The sequence below is a fragment of the Saccostrea cucullata genome, unplaced genomic scaffold, assembly GCF_032062105.1.
Source record: "Saccostrea cucullata isolate Sc308-1 unplaced genomic scaffold, CSIRO_AGI_Scuc_v1 ctg1202, whole genome shotgun sequence".
In the NCBI taxonomy this organism is placed as follows: Eukaryota; Metazoa; Mollusca; class Bivalvia; order Ostreida; family Ostreidae; genus Saccostrea; species Saccostrea cuccullata.
The window spans coordinates 32,501-45,174 of record NW_026939800.1 but is presented as its reverse complement, the minus strand read 5'-3'; the positions used below and the strand labels follow the sequence as shown (position 1 = coordinate 45,174).

Genomic DNA, 12,674 nt, shown 5'->3' with positions numbered 1-12,674 from the left:
ATATATATGATGCTAATTAAGGTGTTCTATTTGTCGACATTTCTAGATAAATATAGTGGTGCTTCTATTAATTTGAATATATTAGCCTGGGTATATTTTGGTTCTGGTTCTTTCAAAATATCATATTTCTGTTTGAATTAGGCTTTAAATATTTTTCAGTGCTGAATATTTTTTTCAAACAATTGTACACTTTATCATTAAAATAGTATTCATATACAATCATTACATTCCATGTATATTTCCAGTTTCTAGTCAATGGCAGGGGTATTTGTGTGCCATGTTAAATGTGCAGATTTTAATCTTTCTGTTCCATATAATGTGTGTTATACTCAGCCAATCCATAATTGTGCTATTTTGCAATCTGTACATAAACACAATAAAAAGTGTCACCTTTTGTTGAGGTCGAGGAAACATATTCAGTGCTTTGTCACAGTGAGTACATTTCATATATTTTTAAGAATAAGGAACAGCAGTAATACTTTAAAGTAGAATTTGAATATTTGTTATTTTACTTTAAACTGTGTATGAAATAAATTAAATTTCTTCGAATAAAGCTTTGTTATGTTTAGAGGTTTGGAAAAGACCTGATATTGAAGGTAACAATTACATGAAATATTTCATAACATTTGCTCTAAATGCTATCAAAAACAATTTAACACCACAAAAATTGCTTTCTTTATTAAATAAAAAATTTTGTACAAAATTTTGTATTAAATAGATACTTGATTTAAATATAATAATTTTTATATTATTTTTAATTATTATTACAACAGTATTGCACAAGTAAATGTAAATAAAGCTTGCAAAAAACAAGTCATGAAATCAACAACATGGGAATTAAAATAATTCTCAAATGTCAGAATTCCTCTAACATTTCATCTGGCCAGTTCATAAGCCGGGGTAAGATAATTTTTCGGCACCAGACCAAATTTTCCATTGAGTTCTGCCACCCACCAGCTTTTGTCATCATACTTTCGACTGATGACGTACAGTTTATCTCCGCGCTTGAAGGCCAGTTCATTATTGCGATCAGCACTGCAGTCATATTTACCCAAGAACATGTTCTCATAATCCTGATCGGGTGGAATCTGGGGTTCTGCGTTTTTCTCGGGCTTGGTCTCTTTTGGCACTTCTGGAGGAGGAATACTTGGAGCTGGAATGCTGGGGAGGGGCTTGTGTGTGGATGGGGGTGGGGTAGGAGGAACAGCAGGGAGAGGCTTCTTGGATCCAGGTATTTCAGGTAAGGATCTAGAAGGAGTGGGGGGTGGTTGTTGACCTGTTAAGCAATCATCATATTCCTCTTGAGCATCCTCTGGGTTGACGGTATCATCGTAAATCTCATCACAGGTGGGCTCGTCCGGGGGAGGTGGGCGGGGTATGGAGGGGGGACCTCTACTGACAGGTTTGGGGGAAGGTTCTGGCTCTTCCAGGGTGTCATCATACAATTCCTCTGGGGCGGCGTCAACATTGTCTGCATTGTCCACGTCTTCATACACCTCTCCTGGCTCATCATCATCTGTCAAACATTTAATAGAAGTTATCTTTACATTAAGGATATTTTTCCAAAAAAAAAAAGATAAATCCACTGAATTCAAGTCATAGTCTTATTTTAACAAAAAATTTTCTCTTTTGTTATGCATATTTTTTTCTGTTTAATTTTTATGTTTATTTTTGTCTTAGAAATTTTCTTTATAGTCTACATGTATTACCAATACATGTATCACACTTTTCTGGTAGACATTTGTTGCAAACTTCTAAAACCTCCAGTAATTCATATTTTATGATAGAATGTAATGTGTATCTCTGTATCTTACTCAGTATATTATCCTTGGAGGATGCACTAAGAGCTCCTTTCATTATGGCAACCTTCCAATCTTCATAATCTTCCTTAGACTGAGCCACAAACTAATAAACAACAAGCATTTAAATTAATTCAGCTCCAAACCAAGAAACACAGCCGTTTTTTAAAATCAATGAAAACATTTTTTCAAATAAACCTACATATTTGGGGGTTAATGAAAATCAGAACTTTTACCTGGTATGTTCTTTTAGCGGGACAGACCAGCTGAAATCCGAGCTCCCGTCGAGCGGCGTCTTTTTTGTCCACGACGTCAGGGGCATCCTCCACCGTGTAACCGTTCAAGTAAAATGCTCCGTGCTGCTTACGCTCCTTGGCAGATTCATAGTAATAGAAAATGTTGTTCTTAATGGCACACCACCTCTTCTGTAGCTTTGGACCACTGAATAACAGTTTTCCTAGTCAAAGAGAATTATCATGTTATAAAAACAGAACAATACCGGCATTATGGAGCATTATAGTATTCATATTTGATGCCAGATATCGGTAGATAAAGCAATTCACCTTTCTTTTGTTTTTTATCCAGGAATCCACATTTGAATGTGTCTGTTAGGTCCTGGGCAGGAATAGCTGGGATGTCTAAAATGACAAAACCAATACATGTACATCAAAACTGTAGGTCAAAGAGACCAGATGCTCAATCTAACATGAATGATTCTTAAGTAAATAGCTTCATTTGCCTTTCAAAGATGATTCATGTTTGACTTATTATTTTTCCTGTCCACAATTTTACAAAGCAGCCATTCTTACTTGCATCTCCGTACTGGTCCTCATCCTCAGCGTTAGAACTTCCTCCTGTTCTTGTGGATTCATCTGTAAAACTCAGGTCACCTGTGAAATACAAACAGGGGAGTTAGATGTACATAAAACAACAAGTGACCATCTCTGTTTTGAAAAGGAATTGAAAAATAATATAATTTTTCTTTTTTTTTTGGTACATTTGCTATTGAATGGATTATTTACATGCATAATAATACAACTACTGTATATTTTGAGTGAGATGATTGCAATTACATTGTTATTTAGAGTTTCACTGAGAATAGTCCTATGTAGATGAATTCCTTTTAATTATTATAAAACTAATTAAAAGAAACAGTAATTTTTATTTTCTAATTATTTGAAATTTTATGAGTGTTAAGAAATATTGATTTATATGTACCTCGGACCACAAAATGCATTGTGAGAGATGAAACCCTCTCAATGCAAATAGATTTTTTTCTAAAATTATCTCCAATTTTCAACAGAATGTAGACTTGGTATGGAGTGTATTTGGCTGAAGATTTAAATTTTATGATGGATATAAGTGGAATTTAATTGCAAAATTATCTCTCCTAGCAGAGGAATTTTAACCACTCCTCCATAAACATATTACGTTATACATTATGATACTCAACAGCAACAATTCTCCCCTGATGAACATAAATCTATTTTATTTAAGTTCCATACACAATAAATCATACAAAGATAAAAAAAAAAAATGCAGTTATAATATATTAATCATTCTTTAAGATAAAATGTTATGCCCCATGTTAGGTGTATAGACAAATATTGAATTATGGTAACTTAAAGCAAGATATCAGTTTGCATATTTGAAATGAGCCTTCTTCCAACCCTATGAAATTCATGACCCCATATATGCATGTAGATTAATTAGGCCCAACTGTTGAAATGCTAAAAAAGAAGAAACTGTCTGATTCCCTTTTATCACATTAAGAAACTCTTCTTAAGGGCTTTTATTTCATGTTCCTCAATTTCTTAAAAAAAAATATATAAGCCAACCACTGTTACAACATTCCTTTAAAATAAAAATATGAAAAACATAAGTAACCCTGGTCCTTCAGCCTCACAGCTTACCCAAGAAAGACAATCTGTAGGTCCACCGTTTTCTTAAGGTGCCGTGAGCAGCAGTATCTTTAGATATTACATATTATGAATAAGTATAGGTAATCAAAGATTACAGAGCTTACCTCAACAAATATTATTTTAATAATAAGTAAGGCACAGCCCAACATTAATACTATAATCTAATGTATGGGTGCATCCCAAGATGTAACATTTATGCAATCTTAGTCTAATAGGGCTTGCAGTCACTCTTCCAAAATAGGCAAGTGAAATCCAACATCTGAAGTAAGTTTAAGATTGTTCATCCCTTATTGATCATCCATGTACGATTTTCTTGGTAGAGGTGTAAGTTACACTGGAATGAGTCTGCTCCAAAAACTTTAACTCAGTCATTCATTTGAAAAAATCCCACATCCACAGCAACTTTGGTAGTGAGCATCAATATGAAAGTTGGTCAACAGATGCTTAAAAATTAATACTTGAAAATGAGACCTGCTTCAAAACCTTTACCCCTGTCACTTACCCGGAGAATGTAAATCAGATCCAGCATCCTAAGCAAGCCTGGTAAAGTTTGTGCAAGTTTGGTCAGTATAGGGCTTATAGTTAAAATGTACTTGGAAATGACACCCACTCTGAAAACTTTAACCTAGCTGCTCCAAAAATGTTTACTTGGTCATTCTTTAGCTGAAATTGCAGCATCTTGTGGTACAATAAAACATACTAGAAGCATCTTCCATGCATCTCTGATTGATATAGGGCATGGAAGTACTTTTAAATAAATCTGCTCCAAAAACTTAAGTCTGAAATGCTGACAACAATAAGAGGGTACAACATAAGCTCTTTTCAATCAATTTCGTTGAGGTCAAATAAAAATACAGTGGAACATTGGTATTTCAATACCATGGATATGTGTAAGTTATTTTAGGGTCCCAACCACTCACTCTATAAGTATTTTACTCTTGAAATCTCAAACCCCAGATATTTTGTAGTTTTCCTTTGGTCCAATCAAATTCTAGCCCTTACCAAAGTAAAATTATTGCAGCAATATTGCCGCTATATTGCGGCAACATTGCAGCAACACATTTTTGTCACCAGAAACAAGCTTTTTGGGTTAGTGAAATATCACCGCTAGCGGCAACAACTTCTGGTGACTTTCTGGCAATACTGCCAGAAAAAAACTTTCTGGCAGTATTGCCAGAATGTCGCCAGAAGATCTAGGATTACCCATTAGGCAATTGTGAGCATGCTCAGTCATATACTTCCTCTTTTTAAATAAAATGGAGGGAATTCAAAGGCAAGCATGTTTTGCTTCATTATTGAATGGTATCAAGTTAATTGGAGTTGTTAATTGTGTACAATAGGATTAGACATGATGACTAGTAAGACTGAATAATGTGGAATAGCCAGAAAAAAGAATTTCAGCAGTTTCCATATGGCATGCCGTTTGAAAGAATTATAGGAATGTCTAACTCTGTTTTCATGATATATCAAACTTGGTAAGTCAAAACCATATTTTTTTAGATGAATGATTGTATGGAGATAAAATAAGAAGAATTATATGTATTTCAACTGGTGTTTGTGATGCATGTATACTATACTTGTATGTCTAATATATATCGTTGTTGCAGGAAAAGATGAATGCATGTTAATCAATTAAATGCATGAAGTTCAACATATATAATTAATTTATTGCATAAATTTGAATACCAGCAAGAAAATAATGATATATGTTGGAAATTACAAACAAGCTATATATTATACATTATACTGATTGGCCTTGGGGAATATGTGATGGGCAGCTAATTAAGGTTATTTGAAAAATAATGCAGAGTTGCTGGACATTTTCACAGTGGCATATTAATATTTTTTATATACACATTTTTATGTGCCCAGATTGATAGATTTGGGCGCATATTGTTTTTGTCCTGTCTGTTTGTAAACTTTAACCTTTGCCATAAGTGATAACTTTTGAACCAATGAGAGATAGAGACTTCATATTTGGTATGCAATTATTAAGTCCTTTCAAACCCAAGGTCAATGATATTGACTGTGTATATGTTTTTTTTTATTGAATGTTCACCATTTTAAAAACCTTGAGGAGACTATATATTTAGTATGCCTCAACTAATTTAGGTCAAATCTAACCTTGGATAATATGCTTAAAATAGATTTTTTGAACCTTTTACTTTTGAACCATGACAGATGGCAACTTAAATTTGTATGCATTCTCCAAATTATTTTTCAAATGACACCAAGGTCAATGTTGTAAACTCTGCTGTGATCTATCAAAAATAGCCTTTTTAAACCTTAATTTTGAACTATAAGAGATAGAGACTTCATATTTAGGATGCATAATCCACTAATTAAGTTCTTTCAAATGACACCAAGATCAATGACCTTGTGACTTTGACTGTAACATATATTAAAATGGTTTTTCAAACTTTGTGATATTTTTTCAACATTTTTGTTGTAGCCAATTAATATTGATTTTTATGTTCCTCAGCACAATTTGTTAATTGTTAGAGGATAATTTTTCATTAATACCAATTTATATAGTTATAGTACTTGTTGCCCCAATATTGCTGCACTTTTAAATTGCTTTGCATTGAAAATATTGCTGCAATAATTTACAACGATTAATATTGGTGCTATTTTTGTTAAATAATTTAATTAATTTACATACGAAAAACGACCGCAATATAATGTATTGCCAAATGTTGAACAATATCGCGGCAATAATGCCCGATGATGTTGCCAGAAGGTAAAAAGCTAACAAGGTTTTACTGTACTTTACTTCTTTACTAAAATTTAAATCTGTGTGTTAAACATTTTTGTTTAATCTAGGGAGAGGTCAATATTTTCTTGTGTTTTTAAAATGAAAATTGAATAAAACAAATGAATTAATTAATATCACATAGAAATAAATCTTGCAAAAACAAGTCACTCAAGTCATACAAATAAATAAATAAATAAATAAATATTGAAATAAATTAATTACATTCACAGACTATCAATGATGGAATAGATGAAAATGACTTTGACTACATTGCACCACTTTGTGAATTTCGTTATAATTTTCTATGAACACATTCATGTTTTTCAGTGTTAAATACAAAACAAAAATATCACAGAATTGCTGCAAATTCTATCACAGTCTGAAAGTTAATAAAAATTATAAATAAAAATACATCATGTCAAAAGATTTTACACTTTTTAATTCTCCTTTTCTTCTTGACTTGTAAAGCCGCGCGCGTGGCCGTCTCGAACACTTTTCGAACACCTTCCTGCGTTTTCGCGGAACACTCTATAAACGCAAAAGCGCGGATATGCTCCGCAATAGCCTGTCCTTCCTGGGCTTTCACTGGCTCCTTCTTCTCCAGCTCCAGTTCCTTAATAACTTCCGGGTCAGTCCGGGTGTCTTTTTTGTTTCCCACCAGAACGATGGGTACGTTGGGACAGAAATGCTTGACCTCGGGGGTCCACTTCTCCCTGATATTGACCAGGCTGTCGGGATTGTCTATAGAGTAACACATAAGAATGACGTCAGTATCGGGATAGGACAGAGGGCGGAGTCGGTCGTAGTCCTCCTGACCCGCTGTGTCCCACAGGGCCAACTCGACCTGTTTATTGTCAACTTCAATGTCTGCAACATAGGTCTCGAACACTGTAGGAATGTACACATCGGGGAACTGATCCCGACTGAATACCATCAATAAACACGTTTTCCCCGAAGATCCATCCCCAACGATCACCAATTTCTTCCTGACTTCCGCCATTCCAACTTCGGAAAATTCTTTCTTGGGCCGCAAACAACACAAAGACATCTGCTGACTATTTGTTTATGTAATTGCTAACCGCTGTTAGGCTGTGTTATTATATACCTGTGTTGCCCTGTTCTATATTTAGCATTCCAAATTTAAATGCCCCGTGATTGGCTGGTTATTTTGAAACCTTACAGGTGTGTCAATCGTTTGTATATATATGACCTATCTATTTCGAGTTCATGTACAGTAGTACACTGTACTTGTACGGTAACTGGTGATGTGCGCAATTCAAGTTTGTATTTAAAACAAACAAAAATTAGCTTGATACATAAAACTGAACCATTAGAATTATCTATAGGAATTTCACACATTTTGATAAATCAATAAAGTATAATTTTTAAATAATTCCTGCAGGAATTAATACTTAATATTTTTTTTAAAAAAGTTAAATAATCCTTTCATAATATTGTACTTTAATGACAGAATTTTTTACCTTTTATTTTTAATTCAAAAAAATCTCTATTTTTGCTCTTTTTATGTCCCCACTATATTTTATATACATGAGTAAACATCATAAATTGCATCAAAAAGTTTAACGAATGTTGTAACATCTACAGTTTTTACATATTTTTTATTTCAACCTCGAAATTATCAAGGCGCAGACTAACAGCAGCATACAATTTTATACGGCTGATACAACTTAACAGTACACTACATCTAAGTGCCACTGAGACTTTTTTTTTTACATAGCTAATATTATGTGCTCCATTTATTTACGAATGAAGTTTGTAAGTGAAAGTTACACAGAAATTCAGAGTTTCAGACTGCATGGGTAAAAATTCAAACCAAGTCTCTAATTAATTCAAGTTATAGAAGTAAACAGATCATGTGATTATATATATCAATGTGTGTAAGCTTTTACCTGATTTGGTGTCATCGATTGGTTTCTCCGGGGTCAGTTGGGGGAATTCGTCCCTTAGCCTCCCTATCTTGTCAAGGATTGTCTGTTTGTGATCCTTGGAGGACTTTGATAAGGATTCTTTCTTAATTGTTTCTACCAGAAACTTCTCCACATCTGCAGTCAAGATACACGTATATATATATAATGGTGGAGAGGGAGAGAGAGAGAGAGGGGGTTGTTGAATTTTAATTAGCTGTTTAATCACAGTAAATCACATTTAATTAATAGATTAGTCAAGCCTATTCCAAAATTATGGCACAAGAGTCTTCATATTTTGAACTTCCTTGACTAATGAACATTAAGTACGAGTTATTGACCAGGACCGCGGGGAATCGGGAAGGGGGGGGGGGGGGGGGCTGATTTGACTTGGATTTCAGATGATTTCCTTTTCTTGTCCATCTAATGTCATCATTAAATAAAACAGAGTTGTACTTTTTATGTCAACGTAAGCAAGTGTAGTTAAAATGCATACAACTTTCAAAATAATTGCTAGGGATACGTGAGTTCAGCTGACATAATTCCTTTCAACAGCTAATCTTGTTTTCGGTATTTTTTCTTGAAATAAAAGGGCCTTAATTTTATGTAAATACCCCTTTTTGAAAAACAAATCTTCAAAGTTATTTTGCTAAAAGAACAAATGTTCATTATCAATATATTTAAAATAAATGTTTCTAGATCTTTTTCTTAAAATTACTGAAAAAGCTGCTAAATACATCAGAGACAAAGAAAAAGAAACGGGTTTTTTTATGAAAAAAAAAAATCTTGGTTAGGAAAGAAGTGTTCCTTCTATACCCTCCCCGTATGGCCTTTTTTTGAAAGCCTGGGAAAAAGCCCGAATTTCCACCTGGTCATGATGTATCCGTGGGTAGTATGTAAAGAGGGAAGTGTCAATATTCGATACAGGAAAAAAAAAGAAACATCAATATTTTGACCTGTGTGTCAAGATACGAACTGACCTATATCATTTCTTGCTTTCATTCATTAAAAAGCTCTATTATATAAATATTGCATGTAGTTGAGTGTAACATTGAAAATTTTCATCCCAAGAAAAACATTGTCAACCGAGGCGCAGCCGAGGTTGACAATGGTTTTCGAGGGGTGAAAATTTTCAATGTTACACTCAACTACATGCAATATTTATTATATTATACTGAATGTTTTATACAAATACATAATTATAATAGTGAACCGTGCGCGCATAAATTCTGCGCAGTCACTATTTTTTGGAATACCACCCGTCGTCAAGCAATGTTGACTGTTGCTACGCAGGAGGGCGTGGCTTCATTATTCAGCGGGTAATAGTGCTTTTTAACAAATGTTTCTCGACGAATCAGGTTCAAGTAATTTACATGAAAGTATAATATTCTGAAATATCTGACGTTTAACAGGTCTTATTTTTTTTTTTTTTTTTTTTTTTACAGTTTTGATATTTTAAATATATCAATATCTTAAAATATCAAAATCGTAAAAAAAAGGATCTGGAAAACGTCTGATATTTCGGACAAATTATGTACTAGATATACATACATGTAACATCAAAGCTGGGCAATATTTAGCCTAAAAGAAGCAAGAAGTTGATGAACATAATCATGCATTGTCAATCATAATAAAACTCTAATTGCTCGATACTTGTTGATACTTTTCATTGATATGTATTGTATACGACGGTTAAAATAACTTTGTTGCCAGTAAATTTTAATATCATACCTTTATCACCTGCATATGGGGTTTATACCTCTCAGTTGATTCGATACGCAAGAGCATGCTCTAGGTATGCACTATTTCTAAAATGAGGTAAGTTACTGACAAACAAGTTGATGAAACAGAAATATATTAATCTCGTTTAAAGTCATCGTTTCACAAGTTATATGTCTATACAATGACTTAATTTGTCAGCTATAACAGTCTATCATTAAGTCAAATGCTGACCGACATTTTTATATGTTAGCTGTGATTATGTTATGTTTATGCCCATTGGGGGTATTTATTTGGAAATAAATTTTATCCTATTCCATGGATTTTCCCATCATTTCACGATCATATAATAAGTAACACACAGTGGGTGTGGTCGTTTGACAAGGGAAGCTCACTCCTCCATGACACCTGATCCCACCACTGATGTTTTAGAGGACTGTGTTTGCTCTGCTACTGATTTGTATTTTTTAAAATTGACTTTTGAGCTTGTATAGTGTTCGTTATCTCCATTTATTTTCATTTTTGAATGGAGTAATCCCCAGTTGCCGGGATTCACCCATCGTCTCAAGCCACGGTCCGGAGCCCGCATAAAGCTGTCTCCAGAATGGGAGAGGATCGTACATTTTGGCCGTGGTTTGCGACGATGGGATTCACCAGAATTCCAAGACATCATGCAATGCAGTCAACATTTATTAGCCTTTTGATGTAACTCGCGAAACTTTTATCATCTACAAAAATTAGCAGGAGTAATCATTATATATTAGCTTAATTCAGTTAATTACTTTGTGGGATATTTCACAATGCTTACCAATTAGAAATTCCTTAAAGGTTTCGTAAATGGTCGTCATTTTTCTAGAGGAAAGTGATAAAAATCATGCCAGAAACCAGGAAGAAACTGACTTTTTCTGCTTCCTTGTTTACATTTTTCGTTTTTTGGGGATCTCGAACCCGACTAAAACAGAAGGCGTTATCTTTCTGGCACACACTATATATTCTTTGAAATCAGATATTTAAAGAAATTGACAACTTGGGGTAAATGTGATTATAAAAAATATAACATAAGAAAAGTCCAATTAAAATATTTATTTCATATCATTTTATAATGCATATATAGAATAATTGAACAAAACAATTTACACCCCCTTTCAGACTCCTTAACAGGTCATCAAGCTGCAGAGTATGTTTTATATATTAAAGTCATCTGCAACTAAGCAATACATTAGAACTTTGTTACAAATCAACAATCATTCATACAAATTTGTTGTATTGACTTTACAAGTATGAAGATATTTTTTAATAAAAAAATCGAGACAGAATTCTGCAGAAAAAGGTAGATAATCCTTTATCATACGATCAGTTTTTAAAACTTTTCCCCAATATGTGTGCATTCATCAAACAGGGTTATACTGATTCAATTTTTGGATTTTTAAAAAATCATATCAATATATCGCATTATATAAAGCAAGAATTTTTTTAAAATATCATTCCAATTCATTTAGATTTTTTAAAACAATTAAGTACCTTTTTTGTATCAAAACATCTGGTTAATAGTCAGTGACTCCAAAAACACAAACAAAAAAACAACAACCTAGCAAATTCAAAGAATTGTGGTCCCCTGCTTTCTGTGTCCTAGCTAGTGGATGGGATGTTTGAAAATAGGTTGAACTTCAAGGTCAAGGGGGAAATTTTTTAAAAAATTTGGGGGAAAAAAAAACCCCCTTGGGGAAAAAACCCCTTTTCCCCAAAAAAAATTTAAAAAAAAAGGGGGTTTTCCCTTTAAAATTTTTTTAAAAAAAATTTTTTTTTTTAAAACCCCCGGCCGAAAAAAAAAAAAATTTTTTAAAAAAAAATTTTTTAAAAAAAGGGGTGAAAAATTTAAAAAAAAAAAAAAATTTTTTTTTAAAAAATTTTTTTAAAAAAACAAAAAAAAATAAAAAAAATTTTTCCCAAAATTTTTAAAAAAAAAATTTTTTTTTTTTTTAAAAAAAAAAAAAGAAAAAAAAAAAAAAAAAAAAAAAAAAAAAAAAAATTAAAAATAAAAAAAATTTTTTTTTTTTTAAATTCCCCAAAAAAATTTTTAAAAAAATTTTCCCCTTTTTTTTTCCCCCCCCAAAAAAAAAATTTTTTTTTTTTTTCCCCAATCCCCCCCCAAAAAATTTTCCCCCCTTTTAAAAAAATTTTTTGGAAAAAAATTTTTTTTAAAAAAATTTTTTTTTTCCCCAAAAATTTAAAAACTTTTTTTTAATTTTTTTGGTTTTTTTTTTTTTAAAATTTGGGGGGTTTAAATTTTTAAAAAATTTTTTTTTTTTTTAAAAAAAAAGATAAGAATTTTAAAATTTTTCGAAATAAAGAAAAAAAAATTTATAAAAAAATTAACCAATTTTTTTTTTTAAAAAAATTTTTTTTTGGGGGGTTTTTAAAATTTTTTAAAAAAAAAAAAAATTTAAATTTTTTTGATTTCAAAAAGCAAAAAAAAATTTTAAAAGAAAAAAAATTTTTTAAAATTTTTTTTTAAAATTTTTTTTTTAAATTTTTTGGGTTTTTTTTAAAAAAA

General features: G+C 32.1%; 2 protein-coding genes across 2 annotated transcripts; both read right to left on the bottom strand.

Annotated features, from left to right (window-relative positions):
• Positions 1-662: 662 nt before the first annotated feature.
• LOC134254005 (src kinase-associated phosphoprotein 2-like) lies at positions 663-11,052 on the bottom strand. The gene is made up of 7 exons (XM_062736575.1): positions 10,929-11,052; positions 8,387-8,539; positions 2,609-2,689; positions 2,363-2,437; positions 2,036-2,256; positions 1,815-1,905; positions 663-1,516 (listed from the first exon to the last, which is right to left on the bottom strand). The coding sequence occupies exons 1-7, from the start codon at positions 10,966-10,968 to the stop codon at positions 876-878; spliced, it is 1,302 nt and encodes a 433-aa protein (XP_062592559.1). The 5' UTR covers positions 10,969-11,052; the 3' UTR covers positions 663-875.
• Positions 6,632-7,772, bottom strand: LOC134254012 (ras-like GTP-binding protein rhoA). Its single transcript, XM_062736586.1, has one exon. It carries the CDS (start codon positions 7,522-7,524, stop codon positions 6,895-6,897), a length of 630 nt encoding a protein of 209 aa, XP_062592570.1. The 5' UTR covers positions 7,525-7,772; the 3' UTR covers positions 6,632-6,894.
• Positions 11,053-12,674: the final 1,622 nt, after the last annotated feature.